Source organism: Cylas formicarius, unplaced genomic scaffold (genome assembly GCF_029955315.1).
Source record: "Cylas formicarius isolate icCylForm1 unplaced genomic scaffold, icCylForm1.1 PGA_scaffold_8__14_contigs__length_24414737, whole genome shotgun sequence".
NCBI classification, from domain to species: Eukaryota; Metazoa; Arthropoda; class Insecta; order Coleoptera; family Brentidae; genus Cylas; species Cylas formicarius.
In genome coordinates, this window is record NW_026844361.1 from 20,819,697 (window position 1) to 20,847,596 (window position 27,900).

The 27,900-nt window shown below is 35.7% G+C and overlaps 2 protein-coding genes across 2 annotated transcripts; both read right to left on the bottom strand.

The window, feature by feature from the left end:
- Nucleotides 1-312: 312 nt before the first annotated feature.
- LOC132705922 (uncharacterized) lies at nt 313-10,317 on the bottom strand. The gene is made up of 3 exons (XM_060676889.1): nt 10,003-10,317; nt 3,957-4,076; nt 313-1,750 (listed from the first exon to the last, which is right to left on the bottom strand). The coding sequence occupies exons 1-3, from the start codon at nt 10,092-10,094 to the stop codon at nt 1,621-1,623; spliced, it is 342 nt and encodes a 113-aa protein (XP_060532872.1). The 5' UTR covers nt 10,095-10,317; the 3' UTR covers nt 313-1,620.
- A 16,466-nt stretch (nt 10,318-26,783) lies between these two features.
- On the bottom strand, nt 26,784-27,881 carry LOC132706497 (uncharacterized). The gene has a single exon (XM_060677850.1). The coding sequence runs from the start codon at nt 27,879-27,881 to the stop codon at nt 26,784-26,786; it is 1,098 nt and encodes a 365-aa protein (XP_060533833.1).
- Nucleotides 27,882-27,900: the final 19 nt, after the last annotated feature.

The following is a 27,900-nucleotide window of genomic DNA, read 5'->3' on the forward strand; positions in this document are numbered from 1 at the left end:
TTGTTCACGCTATTAACCGACAGGTGGCGCGTACGTAGAACTCGGCCGTCGGCGAATAGATGGCGCGGCGTTTGGTCGAATTTAAATTTAAATGTAACCATACGATTTCGACAAAAAGCAGCTGTATGTTCTAGACACTGCTTGTCTTATTTTTTGAACCATTGGAGATTGGAAAACCGTGGTTCCGGTTGATTCATTGTGGATTTGAGGTTGAGGCCGACTTTGACGTTTAACAGCCAACTGTGATCACTCTAGAGTGGATTAGAGGTAAATGCAAAACCTCATGGAATAATTAGTCGAGTTCTCGTATTTCACTATCTCGTTGGAGTAAACATGTGGTTTAAACATTTCGCAACTGCACATTCGCAAATAGAGAGGACCCATTAATTGGTTATAATAACAAAAATAACGCACAACGTTGCCCAATTGTTTTGCGGTGGCACATATGGTTTGTTTTTGCGCTTTTATTATCTACATTTGACAGTGTATCGTCGGAAAGGTTGGTGCGTTCGTAGTTGAGGTCAGTTTTGTTTTTGTTATGACTTTTTTTTTCTAAAAACGTATTGCCTAATCGCGAGATACACGTTGGACGATTTTTTATACGTATTTCTGCGTGTAAACAGCGCAACTGAAACGCAACCACATAATTCCAAGATTATATTTACATAACAAAAATAGGAATAAATAATAAGCGGCTCGGTATACAAAACGCAACTTTGACTTGACGGGTGTGTACAAAAATTACAACAAAAATCGTTCGATTCGAGATTTTATCGATATACGGGGTGTTTCTTACATGACCAACATTTGGGAGATGATCATTTCTGTAAGTACATGAGTAATTATTAATTCCAGTGGCGGCCATGAAGACGGTCTATCCAATATTTTTGCGGCACTAATTTAATTTCTATATGATTTTTTTAGCGTTAAGCAATTGAAATGAAAAGCTTTTAACCCGAAAATGGTCATTTTCGCTACATTTTGAGTTTTGACACTCCTTATGTTTGGTCAGGTGTTTGGGAAACACCCTGAATATTGTAATAAGCAAATAAATAAACCCATTTATTTTTTTTTGGCACAACCTCGATCTGCTTGTTTAAAATACGACCATGTAAAGGACATTTCTTTGACGGGGGTGATTTTTAATGCTACGTGTGTAGATTGCGCGTGTCGAAAAAAATAAAGGGGTTCGTATACGTGCAGATTCGTCCGCAGACTTCCAGCCCGGTCGGGACCGCGGACGAATTCGCACGTCCTACCGCCTAGCTGGTAAATAATAAATAGTAAAAAATATACATTCATGTATGTATAGACTAGACATTATGACTCAACCCAATCCTAATAATACTGATAGTTTAAACGACGAATGTGACTAAGGGTCACCATCCTTTCCAAACTGACTCGACACAAAAGAAAACATCGGTGGTTATAAGTACATTTTAGTTTAGTTTTTTTTTCAAATGTAAAACAAACGCCACTTGGGCCGTAAACACACAAAAAATGGTATACGTGCAAAATTATGGTACAGCAAGACGATTTTTTCCATTGGCGGCTCGTTTGGTTTGGGAATTTTCCGGTGGGAAAATTGTCGGTCCGGCCCCGGTTTTTTTGATTTTTTTTTTACTTCAGTCCAATGCTGTAGGCGTAGATCGGGGTATCCTGGTAGTCCATTAACGGTTCCCCGGTGTCCTCTTCCGATTGGTTGAAAAGGACGTCGAGCAGTCGGGATTGCGAGCGACGTTTGCGCCCACTGAAACAAAATAATTATTAGTAATCAAAAGGACCTTCGGAGTTCACAATTAAAATTTTTTGCTTTAATTTTTTTTTGCCACCCAGCTATTAAAATTGTTTGACGAGCATATGTAATATAACATAATATAAATCATCACTGATCATCATTTGTATTTTAATTAGTATTGTTTTTTCTTGTTTGATTGTTTGTTCTGATCAAAGGGTCTAAAAAATAAGTGTTCATAAAAATATGTTCTGTCAACTTCCATGTTTTTATATGTTTTTGCTTGAAAACGAGGTACTGTACAAAAAACAACTCCAGAGTAAAAAGGTGACTTATTCAAAGTAAATAATTAAAATTGCGAACAAATCAGTAGCGAACGTTTGGCAGTTTATATCTAGTTAAAGAACAAAATTAATCTTTTAATGACAAAGGACTAATTTGTCACACGTACGCCACTGATTTGTTTGTTCAAGAGGCTACATTAATATAATTGACAAATATTTTGATCCGTTTTTTAAAAAAAGGATTCGACACCTCGTATATGGCAAATTAAGAATTTTCGCGTTTTTCCGATAACAAATTTTCGGCCGAGCCTTGGTGTAAGTTTTTGAAACACCCTATATTTGCAATCTCGAAAGCAATTCGCTTCACTTTTACTGAACATTTTTAGAAAAATTTTTATATAACAAAAATATAAGAATAATAACAATCATTCTATGATAAAATTTTATACCGAAATTTTCTAGTTTTGGTTAGTTTCTAGTTTTGTGCTTGAACTGGAAGGTCTATGTTAAAGCAATTCGACCATAGAATATTTATATAAATAATATTGCAATATTCTTTTTGTTATATAGAGTTTTATATTTAGGTGTTTTTCCATAAAATCTTCTAGATCATAAATTCGGTAATTCCAAAATGTTTCCTATTGCTACTAAACATCTACTGTCAAGAAATTCAAGAAATTAGTAATTCAAGCTCTAGGGAAATCGGTTTTTGATTTCGAGAAAAGCGAACCACTACAAGGTTTTTTTAATTAACTACAAATTGATATATTATTCTGCTATTTCGACTTCCCTAAATTATTTTTGGTAATAAATTAACAATCGACTGAATTATTATCACTTGCAGAATAGTACCGATACATTTCGATCCGATACGTATATTACGCGTCAATTGTTTCCCCTCCCCCCCACACACGCCTTGGTACCGACGGAGGCGTTTTCAAAATGGCGTGTGCTCTATTCCGCGCCAGAAACCTCCATTGATCCTGCGACGCAATTGAAAACGTTCCATAGTAAATAAATCGTACTATGTTACGATTACGATGTTACAACGGGTTAGTGAACTTGCTTAAATGGCGGCGGCCGGGCAACATTTTAACGCTAACCCGATAAGAAGCGCCGCCGCCGCCTGTGACCTCTTGCTACTACGAGAGATGCGCGATAAAAGTGGCGAATTAAGCGCGGCGTATCTTTCGATTGCGCGGGCCCATGCTGCGATATGTGTCTCTAATGATCGTATAAAGTTCGACCAATCGCGAGTCGGCGTCACGCCGTGACACGCCCACTCTTTTAACCCAACCCGTAAGAGAGAGGCGCGGGCGTGGGCTCGGCCCGTTCCCATTGGCCCTTTGTTTTAATATCCTCGGGACACGCCCACGCGCCGCGTTATCGTCGTCGTCTGTCGCCGCAAAGAAAACAGCATCGCTTTTAGGTGAGGGGGTCAACGTCGAGCGACCTCTTTTTAATTGGCATCGATTTCGGAATGCTCGTAAGATTGTTCGTCGAAGTGGACGGAATTAGAAAATCACGCGGGTGCGGATCGGGAGCGTACGTGGTCCCATGGGCGTCGTACGTTAATTTATTTAATTGACATTTATTGTTTGGTTGTTTAAGCTTTAAAAATGCAAGGTCGAAGATTAAAAGTTTTGGTCGAATTGTTAAACGTTATACAGGGCGTCTCAAATTAATTAACTCGCAAAATGTCTTCTGGTATACTGGATCAACGAAGCATATTTATTTGAAGAACGTGAATTTTGCTACGTTACTCTATTTGAAATCGAAAGTGTTGACGATCTTTTTAATTGGTGTGAAAATTGTATGCGTTTTTTGCGCAAAATATACGGGGCACTCCTTAAAAAAAAATGACTGACAATGAAAATTTTGTTAATTTAATAATACTGCACACCCACATGCGTATGTTTTGAGAAAAGCACGCTTACATTTTGTCGAGGTCCTTGCCCGCCGCCACTGGCAGCGTGAATGCGAACCCCTTGATCTTGCTGCCGAGCGCCAACTTGGTTTCCAAATCGGCGAGGTGAGGGTCCGATACTCGCTTAACTCTGCAAAAAATAAATAGGAATTGTGTAACCGATGCAATGTACACTCTTTTACTGATGTTCACTCGCAACATTTTCATTCGCAACGTGGTGTTGCGGGTCAAAATTCTTGATTTGCCGGGGTTTTACATCAACCACGCTGTGGATTACATTTAACGAGGGGAAACTACGTTTTCTACTGGTCTCTTACTAGCGTACACCGTGTGTCGAATAAAACGATTCACTATACGATCTGGGAGCTCATAGGAGATACGAAAAAAGTTTCGTACAAAAGTTTCCCGGATTCTCTTGAATATTTAAAATATTAAAATTTTGTTGGTACAGGGTGTCCCAAAAGTGTCCTCCAACCCGACATTAATTTTGTTATTTTAAATGGGGTACCCTGTGTATTTCGACATTTTTGGAATCCTTGTTTAAAATAAAGGTCACTTTCTTAAGAAATTCCTACTCGAATTTTGCATAGTTTAGATAGAAATTGAGGTTATGTGTGTTTTTTTTTCATATTTTGATTGGCCCATATAAAATTGTGTTATGACGCTACTGATACAAGTATTGCAACGCAAATTTAACCACAGACTAAACTACTCAATCAGTTTGACAGATGCGCCTCGGCTTATACAGGGTGATACCGTTTTGGCAAATTCAATTAACAGAATTCTCAAGATTTTCGAATGGAACATCCCATGTTTTTATTCAGTTATCAATTTTAGGACAATAAATAAGGTAAGTTTGTAATTCCCAATTTAAATATAAGATATTTAAATTGGGAATTGTAGGAATGTCTTAAGAAAGTGACCTTTATTTTAACCAATTTACAATAACTAAGTTGATGTCGGGGCGGACACTTTTGGTACACCCTGTATCAACAAACTTTTGTACGAAACTTTTTTTTCGCATCTCTTATGGGTTTCCCGATCATATAGTTGATCGTTTTATTTTACTACACTATTTTACGGTTTATTCCCGGCGTTATTCCCGATCGATTTAATTTTTTTTCGAAAATTAGTGTCGACTGTCGGATCTCCGCGAGCCAACCCCCTTTTATAAGCGAGCAATTAACGCTCCGGAGTTCCCGGGCCATCTCAATAGGGTCTCTAGAGCCGGATCCGAGTGCATTTTTCATTATCCGCCGGTGCAATCGCTGTCAAACGGACAATGGGGGGGGGGCTTCGAAATTTGTCCCGTCGCGAAGCGGCAGCTTGTTCGGACGCGCAACAGGTCTCGCACGCCTCTTTGACGTGTTTTAATAGAGCGTCGGGACGTTGTAATTGCCTCTCGGGCGTGGACCACAAACGTACCATTCAATCAGTGCGACCGGGATCTTTTTTCAATTTTTTTTATAGTCTGTCCGACAACGGTCCCGTTGATGACATGTTTTGGCTTCAATTAGTTCGGAAAATCGTATTTTGAAAAAGACGTCAGGATCCGGTAAAACGTTTTTTTACTTCTGGGGCTTTTTCAATTAGAGAAGGATTTGGTTTCATCCGCAATGAAATCAAATAAAAATAACATTTAAATTATTTTTTTTACAGTAGTAGCAGGTTGATTTTTCAAAATGGCCTTTGTCGTATGCGGCGTGAATGAAATTTGTCGAGTGTCTAGTGTGAACAATTCGGCCAAAACGGAATAATAATAACTAAGCAGGTTTGCCCGATGGCGATGCGGTAGTTAATCGGCGTTGGGGCCGATGCGGGCGCTATTTTACCGTCCGGAAAACCGGATTCCGAACCGTTGACAGTTCGATTCGGTGTTTTTTTTTTTGTTAGCAAAATAAACCGGAAGCGGTTATTAAAAATGTAATTCAAGCAATCAAGAATTAAATAAAATACAATTAACCATTCGAACGATAGAAGCCCTTCTTTGTTACCCCGCGTCCCGCCCTGGCGCAAAAAAAAATTATTAGCCAAAAATCGATACGCCTACGAAGACTTACTTATACGTCCGGAAATGATACCGACCTTGGCAAAGGCAAAATTTTCGTCAGATTTTTTATTATCTTAACATTAAAGTGACTTATTTTGCTTCTAAATTTGAAATGTATTTTTTAATGTACCCTCTTCCTAAATGTTTTTTTATTATTTTCTTTACGTTTATTGTTAAATTCGCAGCAATTATGGGCCAGTTTTTGAAAAATATATTTTTTAAAATATTTTATGGTTTAAAAAAGTATATTTTTGCCTTTAAATTTTAAATATTTTATGCTGGTATTTTATTTCCTTATTTTTTATTTATTTTATTTTATTTTATTTTAATATATAATGTTAGTTTAATAAATGGATGTTTAAATTTAAACATCCATTTATAAATTTAAATCTTTAACTTTAACTTGACGATTCATATATAAGCAACACTTTGCCAAATAAAACGATCCAAAAGTTTCTTGCACCCTCCTAAAGGTTTATAATATTATAATTTTGTCCCCCTGACATTAACTTTGTTATTTTAAATAGAACACCCTACATATTTAGACATTTTTTGAATCCTTGGTTAAAATAAAGATCACTTTCTTCCTATTCGAATTTTGCAATGTTTAGCCAAAATTGATGTTATTTGTTTTTTTTTTTTTTCACATTTTGATTGCCCCACGTAAAATTGTATTGTGACGCCACTGATATAGGAATTGCAGGGAAAATTTAACCATACACTAAGGAGATGATGCACTAGTCAATCAGTTTGACAGATGCGTTTTGGCGAATACAGTTAACAAAATTTCAATATTTTCAAATGGAACACATTATATTTTTATTTCAGATATCAATTCAAGGGCAAAAAATAAAGTAAGTTTGTAATTTATCTTATATTTAAATTTTATTTACTTTTTGAAATATTCGAGGTTTAAAAAATTAGACAAGAGATTCTTGCATTAAGTAATAGTGACGCGTGTATTGCAGAGGATGGAGAATAAATTGAAATTATATTACGGTATCACCATATTTAAGTTTTTTTTTTAGTTGTTTGTTTCTGGTTTCTTTTTTGTTTTATAGATTTATTTATTCAAAGTTGCTACCACGCTTAGTTAGCCTATAAATTTTGATTATTTATTTTTGTTATTGCGTATTTTAAGTCAACTTAGATGATTACCTATTAAATGTTTCTTTATATATGAATTCTGAAGTTTTATTAAATCTGTTAAAGTTTGTAATATAGAGTCGATTTTTTCTAAATTTCCACGTATTAATGGACATCCTGTATTGTTACCAATAGGTTTTATTCGTATATCTTTAAAATACGTCTTTGCTATTTGAAAAATACCTAATATTGCCAACAAGTGACCTAATGTGGGCAGCTTTAAATTCAACAAGAAGTTATATGGGTGTTATCTTAAACCTCGAGTATTCCAAAAAGTTAGTAAAATTTAAATATAAGAAAAATTGATAGAATTTATATCTGAATAAAAATATAGTGTAATCCATTTGAAATCTTGAGATTTGGGACACCCTGTATAAGCTGTCAAACTGATTGAGTAGTGCATCATCTCCTTAGTCTGTGGTTAAATTTTGGTTGCAATTCCTGGATCAGTAGCGTAGCAACACAATTTTATATGGAACAATCAAAAAAATCAATCTATGCAAAATTCGAGTAGGAATTTCTTAAGTAAGTGACCTTTACTTCAACCAAGGATTCCAAAAATGTCGATATATGTTGTTGATGTTGACAGTCGATGTCGGGGGGACACTTTTGGGCCACCCTGTATCAACAAAATTATAATATTGTAAATCTTCGGGACAGTCTAAGAATCTTTTGTAAGAAAATTGAATTTCCAGATCGTATAGTGGATCGTTTTATTAAAAAACGTGAAAAAAATCGAAAATCGAAACTTGTGCCAATAAAATACTTTAAAAAACATTTTCACCGGCAATTGTTTAAAAAAAGCTTTCGTAAATCGATTTGTTTACTATATTCGATGTTTCCGTACGATGCGGACTTTAGTGGTGTTACCGTATTTTCAAATTAATATTTTTCCTTTCAGTTTTTAAAATATGTGCGTGTGTGTGTGTGTGTTTTTTTTTTTTAATTTAGTCTGTCCCTTGTACATTTTCATTGTCCGATTAGTGGACGCGGATTCTATCTGCCGGGAAAATTACCGGCAGGTAATTCGCACGGAGGGGAGCGTGAGTTGGCGTGCCGGAGGAGATCGGGGAGGACGTTTCCGTTCCGACCGGGTGAGGCGGGCATTTGGCGAACAGTTTTCACGCACGTTTTCCCGACGCGTTCCGGTTTCGTACCGCAACGGCGAATCGTTCGCGAATTTAAATTTGCGTTTTCCATTTAACTTTGGCGATCATCTTCGGTTTTGTTTTTGTTGTTTTTTCGGCGCGCGTGGCTTAACCTCGTCGGGACGCCGCTGATACGTCCGACGCATCGTTAGCGCGTGGTCGTTTTATTGTTTAAAATTAGTTTTTGTTAATTTTCCATATATTGCCGGTAGTGACGTATTGGCCGGACAACGTTATAGTTAAAAGCAAGGCAACGATAAAATGCCTAGAAATTTGGCGCCAAAATAAACGCTTAAAGACATATAAAAACCACGAAATCTTGGAAATTTTTTACTCCCTCCTCTAAAACACACAATTATGCACTAATCAGGCGATATCGCTTTAGAAAGTCGACTTCATTAAGCACTAAACGGGTTCGGGTGTTTCTGGTATTTTAGTCACGGGTTTGGAAGCGATCGGATGCGAATTATAGTTAAACCTCTCAATAAAAATTATCGTTATCCTTTTTCTAGAAAATGTCTTTTTAACAACTCTTCAACCATCAGATCACTTCATCCTCCCTCCCCTGATTTTGGGCGGAACTTTTACTAGGGTATCTAATAGTATACTATGCAACAAGTTTGATAAACGCCATTTTAGTCCCGATTTTGATTTGGCACGAGCGGAGCGGCTCGCTAATAGTATTTTATGCAACAAGTGCGGTAAACGGCATTTGACTCACAAGTTTAAAAACCAGTGAGTGAAAAAGTTTACCGCACTTGTTGTATACTATACATCATTCAATGACATGACCGTCAGAATTGACAAACTTCAAAATTCAAGCCCTGCGGTAAAATCTTCGAAAATATCCGATTGCTCCCTTACCCGTGCGGTAATATTCCGGAAATTTTCAAAGGGGCTCAGATTCGTGGGTCAAGTAAGTCACGTAGCAAAGTGACGCTTTCCGCATTCTAGATCGGTATGTAATTAAGAATTTTACAGAAGGGAGTAGAAAAATATATTTTCAATTATTATACTTTTGAGCTTAGAAACGGTTCGAAATAATTAATTGTTTTCGAGCAACTTTGAATGGCTGTGGCCCGGAGGAGGAGAATTTAAGTACTTTCGTTTGAAGCGAAAAGAAAGTGTTTACGTTGATCTCGAAAACGTTTTTCTTAAAATAAACAAAAATGACGCAATTTCAAGGGTCTTTGCCAAAGAAAGATGTCCCTCTAGGGTTCATTTGTTGTCCTCTTCGATGTATTTATGCATCCCATTGACATGTTTCAAAGCTTTTGATGTCGTTAAATTAAATTCCGTGTCCATGAAAAAAACTGATGAACATTTAGGGATCCTACTCGATTGATTTTAAATGATCTAACAGCTAAAGCCTATATATACGTGTGCCTATTATATACAAGGTTTATCGTAGATTTGCAGATTCAAAACTAGAAAATGTTCAGAGAAAATTTTGCACATATTGCGTCACATTGATTAAAATTGCAAAAAATTGCATTCAATTGCTTTGTCTCGTTTCCGCTGGGACGCGCTGTATAATAATAAATCCGGAATAAATTGTGTTTTTGCGTATACGCAGTTTATTTTGTTTTAACTAATTTTGCAAATTTATCGAAATTGATAACGTAACTCGCATTAAATAAAAAATAAAAATAAATAAAAATACGCAAAAGGGAGCAGCGCAACATTTTTCGAAATATTTTTAATAAACATACCGGCTGATGAAATACGGCTTAGCGATTACCATCTGCTGAACTCCGAGGATGGTGACGAGTACCGCGAACAGTCTCGAAACGTTCATCTTCATGTCGATTTTCTTAAATCGATTCACCCCGATTCACAGGCTCGTTATTTATTTTTTTCAATCACTCGCGGCGCTGATACGCGCACAGGATCACTTTTCCTTATAGTTCTTCGCGGAAACGTGCCGTCGATAGTACGGAACGGAGAAATCGATAGTAACGATATCAGAGATTTTGGTAGTCGTAGTCGTCGTCGGTTTCAATATACGGCGTGTTCGTTCGTTGCTAGTGTCGTTTTTCGAATGGCGGTAATTCGCGTTGCCGGCGCAATTATATTTCGCGTCGGCGTCTACGCGTCGTCCGACGTCGCGTTTCCGCAGTGGGGGCGCGTCTCGGGGCGACTCTCTCCTCTCCGGGAGTTTTCGTTGCCGATTTTTGTTTTGTTTTTGGAAATTTTTAAAAATTCAACGTACCTTTTTTTTTGCTAGAGGGGATTTTTTTTTTAATTTTTTGAAAGTTTCCAAGTACTTTTTCAATTGATTTGGCTAAATTCAATGTCTTTCGTTTCAGTAACGTCAAATCAAAATTAAAATGAAATCCGCATTATAATATCAAATTTCAGCTTTTCAATGGAAAAAAATTGTCTTAGCTTATGCCTTTCTTTTCAGTAACTTAAAATTAAAAATCGATGCTTTCTCGTGGCTTGTTTTTGAAACTTTTTAAAACTTTAATTTACCTTTTCTTGCTACAGGGGATTTTTTTTATTTACCTTTTTTTTCTGTAACGTTAAATGAAAATTTTCCGTTTCAGTAGCAAATAGAAATCCTAATTATAATATCAAATTTTAAAATTTGAATTTAATGTCGTAGCTAATGCCTTTGCCTAATGCCTTTTTTTTTCAATTGAAAAACAATTGGCTCGATTAATGCCTTCTCAGTAACTGAAATTAAAAATGTATGCGTTTTCGTGACTTGTTTTTGAAAATTTTTAAAAATGTCGCGGACCTTTTTTTTGAAAGTCCGCAAGTACCTTTTCAAATGGTAACGTTAAATAAAAATCTAGCATTTTTCATAAATGTATTATTTCTTTTTGCTATTGAGTTTAAAATATATTATATTTATTGGCATTTTTTACTTAATACTGTGCAACCTTAGTTATGTTTATCTGAAATTACGTGCAAATTATTATCAGGTCGGGGGATACCTGTCTCGGTGTTTGCCGAATAGATTGACTACTTCAACCTCTAATTTTTTATATTTATATATTTTAAGTATTTTTATATCTAGGTGTGAGGGGGGGGGTTCGACAAAATGTAGATACGTCATTTTTTTTTCGTTGTTTTGATAAGAAAGAATAAAAAATGTTGCCCAAAATGGCAGTTACCACTCAGCCCACGTAACTCGGCTGCCGTTTCACAATCAAACTCGTCGAAAAAAAAATTACGGACTTCGTTGAAGTAGTTTCAATCAAAAAACTAAAAATATGGCGACGAACTGTAGTTTTTCAATTAATGTTACTGAGAGAAAAAATGGTATTAATCCGATTGGAGAACTCTCGACTGAAAAAAAGAACTTAAGTTAATTGTCAAAATTTTTTAATTTGCCACGAAAATTGGTTTTTAATTAATGAGAAGAAAGGCATTAATTGAGACAATTGTTTTCAGTCGAAATGCTAAAATTTGAGATTTTTATTGGGATTGTCACTTAACGTTACTGAAAAGCCAAATCAAAGTTTCTGAAAATAAAAAATTTCTCCCATAGCAAAAAAAAGGTTCACTTAATTCTTTAAGCCCCCACTGCAGAAACGCGAAAGCGGACTACGCTTAGATGCCAATTCCGCCAATGCGAAACTAGCGACTAGCGACCCTGTAAACTACGGTGAATCAATCGATTTTCGCCAATCGAGAGAAATCGATAGTAACGATATAAGAGATTTTGGTCGTCGTCGCGTTTCTGCATTTTTTTTTGTAATATTTAACGGAGCTTTTTTTGTGTTCCTGGAAATTATTGTTTTCATTTTGTGAAAGTTTGCAAGCTCCTTTTCAATTGTATTGGCTGGATAATGCTTTTCGTAGCAAATTAAAATATACCAATAATAATCACAAGTTTTATAATTTCTTTCCATCTAAAGTTTTAAACTTTTTGGATTAAAAAAATTGCTGAACTAATGCCCTGTTTTTCTCAGCAACGTTTATTGGCAGTCTATAAGCATTTTTGTCGCAAATTAAAATATCGCATTAATTATTTTGGCCCAGTGCCTTTTTTTCTTAGTAAATTGAATAATAATTAGCTAAATTAATGCCTTTTTTTTTGGTAACGTTCAATGAAAATGTAGCTTTTTAGTGGCAAGTTAAAATATCCCAATTATAATAATTTTTTTTTGGTCCAGAATTTTTGCTTTTTAAATAAAGAAAAATGGTATCAACTTTTCTTCTCAGTAACTTAAATTGAACATCTATATGTTTTCGTCTTAAATTAAAAATATTCTATTAATTAACTCAAGTTCAATATTTGTTTCAATTTTTCTCTTTATTAAAAATTTTAGCTGGATGGTATCTGCTATTTGGGCAACTTTTATCATTATTATAAGATCGATCGTCTACTTGAAAATTGCTTCACGCCATATATCCTTTATGGATAATGAAAAATAAATTCTCTACCGATTCATCTAATTCATTTTTCGCTCGACCCATACCGTTCCGTACGTTCAATTGGTATGAAATATCTTTTTTTTTTATATATTGACTGAACCACTCCTTTGCTTTTCCAATTTCTCAACCCTTCCGCTCATGTAATTAACTCGACATTCTCGCTTCGGCCTGTAAAAAAAAGCGACAGACAAAATTAAGCGACTCGCAAATGTAGTCGCCCACTATGAGGGGAAGCGCTTCCTTATATAATTTAAAATTTACGTTCTTTGGGTACGGCCCAGCATCGACATTTTCATTAGGCTTATATAGCGAGACGGCGACTGACGATTTTTGACACAAACCCTTCTTTTTCTCGAAGGGAACAGAAAAATTAAAGTTTTAGAAAAAACGTTATAATTCAATTAAAAAAAAAAAAGAAAAACTATAGATTAATTGATTTATTATTTTAATGTTCATTAAAGCCTGAATTTGTTGGGGCAATTCATTATGCTCTCACGAGGTATTTAAGCTGGCATTTCGTCGCATGAGAATATTGACATTCTCAAGGCTATTTATTTTTAAATGTGTACTTAATGTTACAACTGATCCAAATAAATGTGAGCCACTTTAAAATTTTAACCTACGTCAATAATTAATACCGAATTTTGATAAGAAAATTCCCAGTCGTAAATTTCTATTGGCCAACAAGCGTTTGAATGAAAGAGTTACGACGTGCAAGTCAATTCAAATTTATTTCTTTTTATTATTCATTTTAATAATTGTTAATATGAATTTTAATTAAAAATTTGACCGTGGTAATATTATTATTAATTTAAAGATTTTTCACTAAATGCTCGCCGTTTTTTATTTTCATAATTCAACACGCACAACAATCACATAAAGGAGAAAACAAAATAATGCTTTTACGGTCCTGCGCCGAAGGGTTTTGGAAAAGAACTGCAATCGGGTATCTTCATTTCTGCCAACACGATATTAAATCGGGCATCGTGATAAATCGGTCCATGTGCGTTATATATTTACGTCGGTAATCTGGGTAATCGAGTCACGAACATATTTAACAAATAAACTTTGGCATGTTTGATGTATGATTTATCTGGTCGTTTATTCTGAACTCCTTTATCTCCGGCGAACGTATCTACGCCACTGGTCGCGCCGTGTCGTGCAAAACGGCGAATTTTTTTTCGAGTCTACGGGGGCTTTGCTGCGAAAAATGAAATCTGCGGAAAATGGCAGTTTGATTGGCTTTTGATACAACGAGGAGAGAGGGGATCGAACGGTTTTCCGATTTAGCTGGTTTTCTAATGATAGGTAGCAATAAAAAATATGTCAAGAGAAATTTGGGCGTAATCTATATTCCCTTCGGCAGGGATGGGTATCGAATAAAATTACATATAGGTGGTGACCAAACCTAAAACATTGTAATCTTTGGTGAACTTTAGATAAGGTCTAGAGGGTGTTAAATGTTTCCTAAATAAAAACTTTATATATAAAAGACTCGTCTCTCTCCCATCTGACCAAAAATAGGGAGTAAAATGGAAATAATTTGGTAAGTTGCTTAATGGAGCAAACAGTTTTCGATCCCGGTGTCTCAAAAAAAAAGAGCCCACTTTACTTCTTTACTATTCTAAGATTTTGAGACAGAAATGACTCCGAAATGTTTCCGAAATAAATTGGATTCGGTTTTCAAATTCAAATATTTTTGCTACCTTTTGTTTTAAGCTAACTTTGGCTAACGATACACCTCGTTAAGGTGGCAGTGTTTTTTTGAGTCCACAGTAGAAATTTTACTTAACCAAGATGCTACAGTTGACATTTTCTCACTAAATTGCACGCTAATCTGCATTTTTGCGCCATCACCAGACACTCCGGCTGGATCTGCGCATATTTTGAACTAATATTATCAAAAAAGCTGCCACGTCCAAACTGAATACTAATCGGTGAACTTTGTGGAAAACATTATGGAAAATTTTGTGTTTCTAGAAAAAAAAAAGTTTTTTACATAGCACATCTTAGTAGATTTCTTGGGTCTTGAGATGAACTTAAAATAACTTGACATTTTGCTCAAGTCTTCTTGAAAAAATAGAAGTTTTGAAGTTTGAGGAAGTAGTCTTTGCGCCGTGCGACCGTAATACAGAAAGCAAACGCGTACCAGGAGTAGCCAAATTGTTATGTGGGCTGCGTAGATGCTAGATTTTAGCACGACTTTTCAGGAAGCACTTACACCCTAAATTTTTCTGATACTGTCCTGTATGAGTTTTTGCTAGGCTTGTGGGTGCTTTTAACTTTCTGGTTGACGTAATTATTTTTGCCGGGTCCTAAAAGCACTGTTTCTTGTCACTGGGTGACTGAATGTAAAATATTTTAAGTAATTATAAGCACATTTTAGTGCCACTCTCAAACGCATTTTGCAAAAACAACTTAAATACGATTTCAGTCAAAATACTCAGCTTACAGGATAGATGATCTCTCATTTTAAGATTAAAAATAAAACGTATGCATGGGTTGCGTATTCTCTACGTTTGGATTGAACTGCGAGATAGGGATGGGCCATACGCAATATCAGCGTAATCACAGTGTGGGAGAACCAAATATTCACATAGCTGCTTTTTATTAACTGACCGACTATATCCTTGTTTTTATATTAATTTCTGAGGGTCGTAAATGAGTTTTTGACCTATTTTCGAGGTTTGGCTCTTGAATCTAAGGTGACTATCAAAAATTATTCCGAGGTTTATATATTCCGAAACTGTGGGGATAGAACAATTGGCCGATGTAAACTGGCCCACAAAACGTAGCGGCGGATTTATTTTTAGAATTCTTGCGAATACTTTTCCACAATTGTCTGTCGTAAGCATATCTATAACTAATATCGAGTCCTAGATGACCTTTCCATCCAATTTGTATTAAGCAAGTACGCATAATTGGGATGAAATTCGATAATTCGATACTCGGGTATTTCGCGAACGCGAGTAGAAGTACCGTTACCCAGATTTCGGTTCGGATTTTTTTTACATCGCGCAATAATACGTAACTACATTTCGCACGCAAGCTATTCTTAGAATTCATTGATGAAATTTTAATCGCGGAATCTGCTACGTCACCCGAATGGTTTATGTAATGTTTGCATATTGCTTAGGTATACGTTTTAATTGTGTTGCGTGGTATAATAATCGATGGAACCTAGAATCTGCAAAATCTTATGTAAATTTTATTTCTCGAAAATGTAGAGCTTCTCAAGTACGTCACCGAACTTCAAGAGGTGTTCCTTTGAGGTACTTTGTGACTGACCATGTATATAAACAGCACAGGTCCGGTTCCGGTTTCTAGATAAAGAGTGACAATAAAACTCAGTTTTTTGTATTTGTTAGTGATATATTTACTTGTTTCAATTCGCCGCTGTTTTTCTGATATAGTCTGTCTCAATCTTCTTCTTCGTGTTGCCTTTCGCGGGACAGTCCCCAATAAAACTTTGACGCTGTTATTGCCTATTTACAAACATTAACAAAAAATTTATTCTTATTTGAGTGACGAGGCAGGGGTGGACCGGATGTATTTCTTTCTTTCTGCTGTATATATAGTGTTGAATAATAATTAGGGGCATTATTAAACAAGAAGCTTTAAAAGAAAATCTGTGTAATTACAAAAATGTCAATATCAATTTCAAATTAACCTTATAGACAATAGTGATCAGGATCTAATGGGAAGGCGAATGTGTTGCCTTTGTCAAAGCGAAGTTGTTCCTACCTTGGATAAACTGAAAAGAAGCTAGAAGAAGATAAAAGCAATATAAATATAAGCCGTGCCACCCCTCATGGCGGTAATGGAATCACACAGATTACGCACGGGGATTTAATTACCTTAAAAAAAAAAACATGGTTCGATACACACAACACTGTCGAAAAGATGATTTGATTCCACTCAAAACTCAGACGAAAGCACCTTAAAAAAAAACGCATCACCATAATACACGAATGGATAATACACAGAAGATGGATTTGTCCCAAACTGTTTTCTGCAAAGAATATTAAGGAGTCCAGCTTAGATTATGAATGATCAGGATGCAAGTGTTGAAAAAATATTCCTAATAACGGCCTTATCAAGTTCGAAAACGAAAATCCCGGAATATTTGTTAGAAAATAGTATTTCTTTCGGATTCAGTTACAATAACGGGTATGCGATATTTTTTCTGAAGAGCATTCCTCCATATCATTGCAGCTTTAACTCCATGGAGCATTTGCAGAACCAAGTAGCAAGGTCAGAGCAGAAAATTTTACTCCCGCTTTAAGTCCCAGCGTTGTAAATTTTATAAAAAATGAAATTAATGACATGCAAATTGAGAAAAATTCAGTACAGCACATCATAAAAAATGAGGACTCTTATATTTCAGAATTATATTTAGACATTTATAATAAAAACGTAATTATGTCTAGCTATTTTTAGCTATGAATTTATTGTAATTAGTTGTGTAAGTGTAAGTGTAATTTAATAAGATTATATCCACCAAAATAAACAAAAAAATATATATATTATCACCAAAATTTGAGAGTCCGTCCTTAATGTTGAGACAGAACATACCAATAATTTCCTACAGTCCAACTTTAGTAATTCAGATACATATCGTTCCGGCCAATGCAGGATTATCGAGGTATCCGGATCACTGGAACTGAATATTTATTTTTTGACTAAAATTACATCTATGACAAATGGGTATCTTTATTTTCTAAAACTATTTCTATACATACAACAGTATGTTGCAAACATATGGGAAATTTTTTATTAACTTTATTCAAATAAGAGAAAACGCATTTTTCATCAAAAGTTACGCATTTTGCAATAGTATGAGAGGTTTGTCAAAAAATATGAATTTTATGTAAACTTGACAATATCGAAAAATAGTAATGTTAAAATTACATATTAAACTACTTTGCATTTCCAATGAAAAAAATTATTTATTTTGAAAATGTTTTTCTAGGTACTATTTTCCATATTTGACTGTAGTTACGTGTAATCTGCTGACAAACTAATGGATGTTTGATAGCAACAAAGGTATCACAGTAACTGTCAAAACGCGTTAGAATTTTATCCATAAACATGGTAGCATTATTAAGTAGTGAAGAGAAAATAGAAATCGTCTTGATCGTGAAGCAAAAACCTATTTTTTCAATGCAAATAGTAGTTTTTAGTTTTAAACAAATCTTTTAAATAGTATTTTTCGGTATTTTTAAATTGAGCAAAATTAATATTTTTTGACTAACCTCGTACGCTACTGGGAAAAATTGATATCTGTCGTTATTTTAGAATTTAGAACTTTTTGGAAGAATAAGTTTATTTCCTTAAATTAATAATAATATGGTTCCAATTTACTGAGACATACTGTATAAAAAAGTACAATACTACAATATACACTACAATATTATAAAAATTCAAAAATGCTCCCTTTTTATTCATCCAAGATCTGAAGAACCGGGTGGGCAAGTCGTTATTGTAGAAACTGGTTGTATAAGTCAGCCTCAACTTCAGAATTCTAGGCTTTTTCTGATCTGATAAAATTTAAAAAATGCGATATTCTTTATGTCGCGTCAAACTTATTAAGATAGGAAAAAGGAGAGACGAAAAGAATTGTGTTTCGAGAATTTTCGGTTGATAGAACAATCCGGATTTCTTCTTGTTAACGTACCGTACAATTTTAGCATCTCGGTGTATGGGCATCGAGACCTCATGTGTTCGAACTTTGAGTATTTATTCTTTCCGATGCCTCGTCTCCCCTCAATTTTTCCTTCAATGGTGAGTTTCAGGAATTGGCAATTGATACGTCTTAGTATTTCTACGTTAGTTGCACGCTCCGTCCACGAGACTTTGGATAACCTCTTAGCCTTAACGGTCCCTCCAGACTATACAGCAATGCGCAGTATGCGGATTCCTCGAGTGTCCCTTTTAATAAGGGTTCGAACTAGAGTAGTAGAGTAGTAGTATAGGTCCGACGCCAACATTGGTAAAGGATAGATGTATAAAAACCCAAGTTAGTATTTTTCTGTAAAGACCTAAATATACTTCGAGATTTAAAAATAACGCTGCCTTACTAAGAAAGGACTTATTAAGACAGTATCATCGTTGTATGGGGTTCCGCATCTTGACCAATTACAATCAATCTTCCCTTTTGACGCTGCAGTTTTGAGGCCGGCAATAGATTTTCCACCGCAGTAACCTGCCGAATCTTAAGAATTATGTAATATATCGTCGCCCCTAATTCAAAGTATGACGTTTATTGAGATTGATAATGGCCCATTGCCATATATAATCGCCAGGTCAACACTGAAAGATATTTTCGCAGAATATTTGCAGTGGCGTTAGCAATTTTTCCAATTTTAAATTTATATGTTTACCGTTATTTTCGTTGTGTGGAAAAACACGTGGAAAAAGCTTGTCGAAACCGATCATTTTTATTAATAAAATTTTATATGTCCAAAATTAATATCGATCAAATTTGGAAGAAATGCTTTCAATAACTTCTTCTCCTCATTCCTCATTGTGGCATCTGTTTTCTCTTCATCAAAATAATAGTAAAAGCATAGTATACAATATATTCATTATGTTATGTTTATTTAATGTGATCGACTGTGAGCGACTAAGAGAGAACCCGTCAATATCGCTACAGGAGTCATTAAATCATTTAATTATTTGATTAGAAACTGTTTCCTGGGGTTACTAGGTAAAACATAAGGGATGCCCTTACAGTCCTTGAGTTCGTTTGTTTATATGATTATTTATTCACGACTTCTATATTTTTGGGGTGTTTGTGGTTGAAATAAATAAATACCGTCGAAATATCTTTACGAGGTTTTCTAAGCTTTGTTACTATGTTACTATATAGAGCGTTAAAAGTATATTATTTTTTAATGAAAAAAAGCTGTGACAATTGGATATTCGACAGTCGCCTCCGTGCCGAACTGAATCAAATCCCTGGAATTTCCGCGAAAACGGACCCACTGTCGATTCACGGATGTTTTACTCACCAGGTTTCCCGCCAATTTTATTCACCTCTTGCTCTAGTGCTTTGTTTTAGCTTGGAAATTTCCGATTTTAATTAACGTCAATAATGGCACAGGAATTAGATATTTTATACTTTGTTAATGGTTTTTTTTGCGTCTAATGTTTCCGAACAAATAACAATTTGAAAATCAAAGTCCGATTAAAAGTAGGATTTGTTCGAATATCGCTTGACGCGGTGCCCGTAATTGGCAGAACCGTTAAACGAAGATGACGCCTCCGTGTGGCGGCGGGGGGTGGGGGCCGGCCGGTCTTAAGTGTGCAATTTCAATGAGTTAAACCTGCAAGATTAATGGGCTCACGTCGGCGACAATTTCGCAGATTTTCCCGCTATACGCTCTCGCAATTAGATTAGAGTTACGGCCATTTTGGCTAATTGTGAGCAAATTCGCCCGCCGCCTCCGCCACCTCAGTTCTCGACTACCTAAAGGCACACGGAAAGTAAGATATTTAACTCTTGGCGGTTTATTTATGGATGATTCAAAAGTTCTGGCTATTGATGCAAGCAAATCTTTATATTTTTATACAACTATCTAGTGCTATCTTGTTCTGTCTGATTTAAATGGTTGACGATAGACGCGCTTTAAAAGCAATAATTTTCTTCTTGTGGAAAGATGATGTGAACACATCAACAATGATTCAGCGTTTTCGAGTATTTGGTGAATATGTTCCGTTTTGTTAGTGCTAAAACCGGTAGAACATCACTTGAAGACGATCCACGCGCCGGGACCAGAAAAGAAACTCAATAGATTTGATAGATGTCGTCAACTTCAAGAGTTGTTGGCAACGAAAACGAATGGACCACTGACGAAACCTGGATTCTTTATTTCAATCCAGAGACGAAAAGTCAACACTTGAAGCACTTCAGGCGCCTGCAATGTTCTCTGTTAGAAAGGCAATGGTTATTATGTTCTGTTATGGATTATCTGCAAATAATCAACGCGGAATATAATTGGAATTTATTATCTGGAACACTGTAATGTAATGCAAGATAAAATGCCACAAGAAAAACGAATTGCTTCCTCACCAGTGCAACCAGTCATTATAACCCGTTCTTAGTTTTGAGAAAACCGTTACGGGGTTTTCGATTTGACACTTTTACTCACTTAAAGCGTCGCATGAATTGGTCGGTTTAGGAGACACGGAAAAAGTTCTTTGGAAAAGGTCTGAATAAATTAGTTTATGGTTGAGACAAATTTATGGATATTATGTTGAATTGAATACTGACGAAAATTAACAAAATAATAAAAAATGTAGCTTAATTCCTAGAACTTAATATATTTCTTTTTTTTTTAAATGTATTATTCCATAGGAAAATGAAAAATAATAAAGAAAAAAGATAAATAAAATAAAAGAACAAGTCGCATTAGTAACTGCAACCGATATTTTAAAAATGTCCTAGAATAATTTTAATCGTTTTCAAATAAAAACGAAAAAGAAAACGAAAATAGATGTTTAAAACAAACTTCCACAGGTTTAGTGTTGGGACTGGTCAATTGACCATTTCTAATTAACTAGTTAAAAAATATTCTAAATAACATGGATTTTATAATAAATTATTATGCATTTGTGATGTCCAATTCACCTAGATTCGGGGAATCCCAATAGTAATATCGACTCCATTTGGCTCCCAGAAGGATGCGACGGCAACGTAACTCACAATATAAATAAATAAATAAATAAATATAAATTGACTATGTTACGTACTCAACGCGCGTTTCGCCAAGCAAGTTGGCATCTTCGGGAGAAGATTAAAACTAAACTTAATAACAAATGCTCTCTATATATATATACAGATTGGGAAGTGGGAGTTCACGCAACCAATCAGCGCGTATAATGGGCTAAATGGGGTTGGACCTCTGTCGTTGTTCAGTGCCTTAACAATTTCTAAGCTTTCGTAGGCATCTAATTTTCTACTATTATTTACATGTTTAACTAATTTTAAATTACTAATATCTACCTTATCATTATTGTTGCCCATATGTTCGGCTACACTTGATTTTTATAATCTAGCAAATTTTAAATGAGCTAAATGTTCCTTAAATCTAACATTAATTGATCTTTTGGTTTGCCCTACATATGACTTGTCACAATCGTTACAACATATTTCATATATTCCCGACTTTTCAAGGGTATCTCGTTCATCCTTGGGATTACCCAAGAGATTTTTTAATTTTGATCCGGACTGATAGACACTCCGAAGAACTGCGGCCCTGAAGACTCTATTAAGTCCACTTGTATATTGGGGAGAGAAAGGACTTGAGATTACTTCTAAATTTTCCTTATCAGCTTGAAAAGTCGTTGATTTTTAAATCTAAATTTCCTAATTAACTTATCGATAAAACTATCTTCATAGCCATTGATTCTAGCCACCTTTTTTATAATGCTTCTTTCCACCTCAAACCTTCCTTGATTTAAAGGAAATGTGACGAGTCTATGAACTAGAAAATTAAAACTTGCCATTTTGTGTTGAAAACCATGGTTAGAATCATTGGTTATGTATCTTAAAGTACTACTACTGTTTTTGATAACGAGAAAGTTCAAAAAAGGCAACTGCATGTTATTATATAGAAAAATATTTTGACTCATGCAAACCTTTGTCGGAGTGATCAGCTCTTCAATTATATCTTTACTGTAGTTATTGTATTCGACTAATTTCCTGAGGTATTCCAAAGTTTCTGGAAATAATGAGGAGACATCAATAGATACTAAAAGTTCATGTAAATTTAGCCTTACGTCTTTGATTTTACCAATAAACTCTTGCAAGTTTTTTACAGAAAAACTTTCTTTTTCAGATTTTGGGTAGTAAGGTTTTTATAACTATTTAATGTGCTTTTTACCTGCTGTACCATCCTCGATAATGGATTTCTATTTAGTTTCTTCAAGGAGTTTATCAACTCGTAGAAAATAATCTTCTTTGTCTAAGATGACAACTTTATTACCCTTATCTGCTTTTAAATAAAAACAATTCTTCTCTTTTAATCCCCTTGTAGTTCAGAAAACGGAACGATTTCAATTTACGATACTTAAGTCACTAGAAACCCTAATATAAGATGTGAATTTTAATTATTGTTACAGAACATTTTGCAAAAATTTCAATCAATTTCCAATATTTTTAGGATTATAAAACTATAAAAACCACAAAAAAAAAACTATGTAAAATCGGTGAGATCGAAAAATTATTTTGCGGAAAGGAAAAGATAACAGTTTAGTTTGTGCATTAGATTAGATTAATCAGGATGTCGCGTATGACCCCAAATCTTTTTGGCAACATGTAAATAGTTTGCGGAGGTCAAGTGCATATCCCAATAATATTTGGGTGCCGAGGTTGCCGACTGTGGTCGGGATATTGTTGGCTTGGTTGCAAAGCACGTTGCTTCTACTTATGAGAAGTATGAGGGTTCAAAATCCTCAAAGAATACAAAAGTTATAATTTAGAAAAAACATATCTCTTCACTAAACTCAAAGCGAAAATTCCATTTGAAAAAAGAAGAAATATAGTATATGAAATTCCATGATCTAATTGCGACAATGTATATATAGGACAAACAAGACAATATTTAAAAAATAGAATCAACGGACATAAGTAAGACAAAAAGCAAAACAGCTCTTCATACCCATTGCGAAAACACCAAACACAGAGTTAATTTTCAAAAAGTTAAAGTCCTACTAACAGAACCTAACATCAAAAAAAGAGAGCTTTATGAAAGTATAGAAATCCAAAAAAACAAAAATTTAATTAATTACAAAACAGATTCTAAAAAATTAACAAAATATATCATTCAATCTTAAACTAACAAAATTAAATTATCCATTATAATAAAAAATAATAAAAAACATCCGTACCTGTTTTGCATGCCGTTTCAATCCGTATAAAATATTCGCTGACAAATTATTTTTATTTTTAATATATTAACACAACGTCAAATGTCATTAATTGTTATATATGTCACCTATACAAAATAAGAGTATTTTGAAAAAGATCGAAATTACAATCGAAACGTTAATAAATCTCTCTGTGTGTGTGTGTGTGTGTGTGTGTGTGTGTGTGTGTGTGTGTGTGTGTGTGTGTGTGTGTGTGTCGGATGCAGGATTTGCAGGATTCCAGCCGGAGTTCAACGAGCGAACGGATGATATCCCGGAATATAGTGTCCTATATATATATATATATATATATATATATATATATATATATATATATATATATATTTGCTTTTAATGAATGTAAAAGTTTTGTTTGTTGTTTGGTTAAACCGTAAATAAAAAATAAATTAAATTAGCTGCGACATTGATCACGAAACTACGTATATTCCTTAACAATGCACCAAAATCATTTTCGGACTTTTTGTGTGGAAAATCCCATTTTTTAGGTAAATATAAACTATTCAGGACTGCAGGCTTATCCAATCCGAAGCAGATGCGCTTTCGTACATCGTTATTACCATATCAAAGGGGTTTAAACGAATGTTCCCTTTACAAGACGGCTGTCAATTTACGACGTAAAAATGCATTTTTACGGATATAGTAATAATTTTTCTACGAATTTCACTGTCGCAAGCGTTTTCTTCGATACACTAATATACCGAGCAGAAAAACAAAAGACAATCGGAAGGGCTGAAATATTACTATTACTATTACACGTCGATAAACTTCTTCACCAGTCATTTGCTTATTAAGCGGTTATTAAATTTAATAAATAAATAAATGGGGGGTTTCAGTTTTTTTATGCAAATATTTTGCAACAATTTTATTAAATTAAATTACAAGACTAAATTTGGCTATTTTTTTTATTATTTAAAATCTATGTTAGTTACGCTCTGGGAAAGAAAGACTGAATTCACAAATTTATAAATTTGCTCACTGATTGGTTTTTGTGTATTTATTTCCTCCTAATTGCTACCAGAATTGCAATATTACATATACAGAAACGGTCTTTCCCAAACCCACTTAGTACGGTCCGCACGGATGGTAAAGTTAACCCCAAGATGAGTAATACGTTTGAGCTGGGGAAACATTTGGAAAAATAAACTTCGCAATGTTGTTGCCGCTCCGAAGTTCGGTCGGGAGAATAATTTGATAAATCGTCACGCGCGTTGCACCTTCGCGGATAAACGCCCTTGGGGGCGGACATGTTTGTCTGGTTTCTCTCGAACTACGTATCCGGGAATGTATCATTTTCCAAAACGCATTTAAAATTTGTTAGTTTATCCTTAAAATAAATCGATTGCTTATTTGTTTAACAACGTCGTGGATTCGAAAGTTATTTTGCGTTTTTACACACCCTTTGTCACTCCGTTATGCGTAGACTTATTGAAAAGATGAAGAGTTTTTGCGTAGTATACAGTTGTATTCTGACATTGACAAAAATTTTGATATACATATAGACTAAACTTGTGTTTTTTAAATGGGACACCCTGTATATATTTTAATAATTTCGTTGGGTTTGTTGTTAGCTTTTCAAAAGTATACGGGTTTATTCACGGTAATTGTTCTATTACATGTTTATGAGATGCCTATGTAAAATATTTTTGGCCATGCGTTGTTGCCAGAAATACTCGTGACGTTTTTCAACTGTCGTTTTTTGAATGGATCGCCAGCTATATTATTACAATTTTATATTCTGCGAAACATTCTGAATTTTTTTTATGAACATTTTCGGAGACAAAAAATTCTTTTTAATGAAATTTTCCAACGAACAAAACGATATAAAATGATAATTTTTTACGCAGCCGGTGCAGCCAAACACTTGAATTTTTGGTTGGTTTTCTATTAAGTTGGTCTATCATAATGTAGTATGAGAACTAACTTATCGCGTACAGGATGTTCATAAGATAAGGCCCAATTGGCAAGATATAAAAATCCATGTTACATTGTCATCTAAATGTACCAAGCTATGGTGTTTGTAAACAAATTGGTCTTTGACATAATAAGCTTAATATACCGTTCTTCTTCTTCTTAGGACGCCGTCTCCCTTCGGAGGTTGGCGATCCAACTGGCTATAATGGTGCGTGAAACTGCACCTCGGAAAATCTCTATAGATGTCCGTCCAAACCATCGACGCAGATCCTTTAGCCACGAGTTCTGTCGTCTACCCACAGATCGTTTACCGTCGATTTTTCCCTCGATGACGATTCGGAGGATGTCATAACGTTCTCCCCTCACAACGTGTCCGATGTATTGAAGCTTCCGTTCTTTGATGGTTGTCAGCAGTTCTCTACCTTTACCCATTCTCCTCGTTGGTTATCCCGTCTACCCAGGGTATGCGCAGCATACGGCGATACAAATACATTTCGAAGGCGTCAATGCGACTCTCCATTGATTGGCTGAATGTCCAGCTCTCGGCGCCATAGAGTAGCGCTGGGAAGATGCAGCAACGCAGTATGCGCATGCGGAGCTGTAGGTTCAAATCTCGACTGCTGAAGAGGGTCCTCATTGAGATGAAAGTCCTTCTGGCCTGTTCTATCCTTGATCTGATTTCCATTTTGGAGTCACTGGTCTCGTTGACAAGGGCTCCAAGATATTTAACGGACGACACTTGTTCCACGACCTGGTTGTTAATCCGGAGGACCGCCTGTTTTGGTGTCTTGGAGAACACAACCACCTTGGTCTTGGCAACGTTCATATGCAGACCATACTGTGTGCTGTGTTCCACGATGAGATCCATCATGTTCTGGAGATGTGGTAGGCTGCCGGCGAGCACGACCGTATCGTCGGCGAAACGTATGTTATTAATGAGGATGCCGTTGATCTTAATGCCTTCCTTCACGTCCACCAGTGCTTCTCGGAACACTGCCTCCGAGTATATATTAAAGAGGAGGGGGGACAGGACACACCCCTGTCTAACACCCCTTCTAATTTCCACTTCTTCGGATGTTGCACCCTCTACCCTAATCTCTGCAGTTTGATTCCAGTACAGCTGCGTAATGATCTTCAGATCTTCGGCATCAATACCGGTGTGTTTGAGAATCTCGATGAGCTTCTGGTGCGAGACACAGTCGAAAGCTTTTCGATAGTCAATAAAGCAGGCATACACATCGACATTCATGTCCCTGCATCGCTATGTGAGCACGTTGAGAGAGAAGAGAGCCTCACGTGTGCCCACACCGTTCCTAAATCCAAATTGCGTTCCGCCAACCTGCCTCTCACACTTGGCGTATATACGAGTGTGGACGATACGGAGAAAGACCTTGAGAACGTGAGACATCAGGCTTATCATTCGGTGGTCGTCGCATTGGGAAGCGTTAGGTTTTTTTGGTAAGGTGATGAACGTTGATCTCAACCAGTCCGTTGGTAAGTTCCCAGCTTCGTATATTGAGTTGAATAAAGATGTAAGAAGTTTCAGGCCTGTATCATCTGCATCGACGATCAATCTCAAGGTTTCCGCGTGAATCTGGTCTGGTCCCACAGCCTTGTCATTTTTTTGAATTTTTATAGCACGTCTCACTTCCTCTATCGTGATAACAGGACTGGGTTCGTTGAGATCATGGTCTAGAGGTGCTTGATAGGGTCGTGCGTCATTGAAGAGAGTCTCAACATATTCCTTCCATCTTTTTATCTTTTCCTCAACGCTCACTAAAATCTTGTTGTTAGTGTCCTTCAGAATACCGCGGATCTGTTTGCGTTGTGTGTTTGTGAATTCCTTGATCTTTTTGTGGAGATTAAACGAGTCGTGCTTATTTTGTAGTGCCTCCATTTCACTGCACTTTTCAGCTAGCCAACCCTCCTTTGCTTTCCGGCATTCCGATCTGACCGCCCTATTCAGCTCCCTGTATCGGTTAATGTCTGTGGTTTTGTATTTTCTTCTCTCATCCATGAGTTTAAGGATCTTGTCCGTCATCCACTGTTGTTTTTTAGAGGCTTGCACATACCCGATGTCGATCTCCTGGGTGTCTAAAAGAGCCTTTTTTAGAACAGTCCACCGAGGCTCCACGTCTTCGTCATTATAATTGTTTATTGTTTGTAAACGCGCTTCGAGACTCTCGGTTGCTTTAGCTCGTATATCGGGATCAACGAGTTTTTTGACATCGATTCGCTTACGTTTATTTGGACGTTGGACTCTAGTGAAGTAACGAAGCTGTAGATTTATCACCACGGGGTTATGGTCACTGTTTACGTCTGCACCAGGGTATGTTGTTGCTGATTTAATAAACTTCATTAGATGACTCTTGATGACG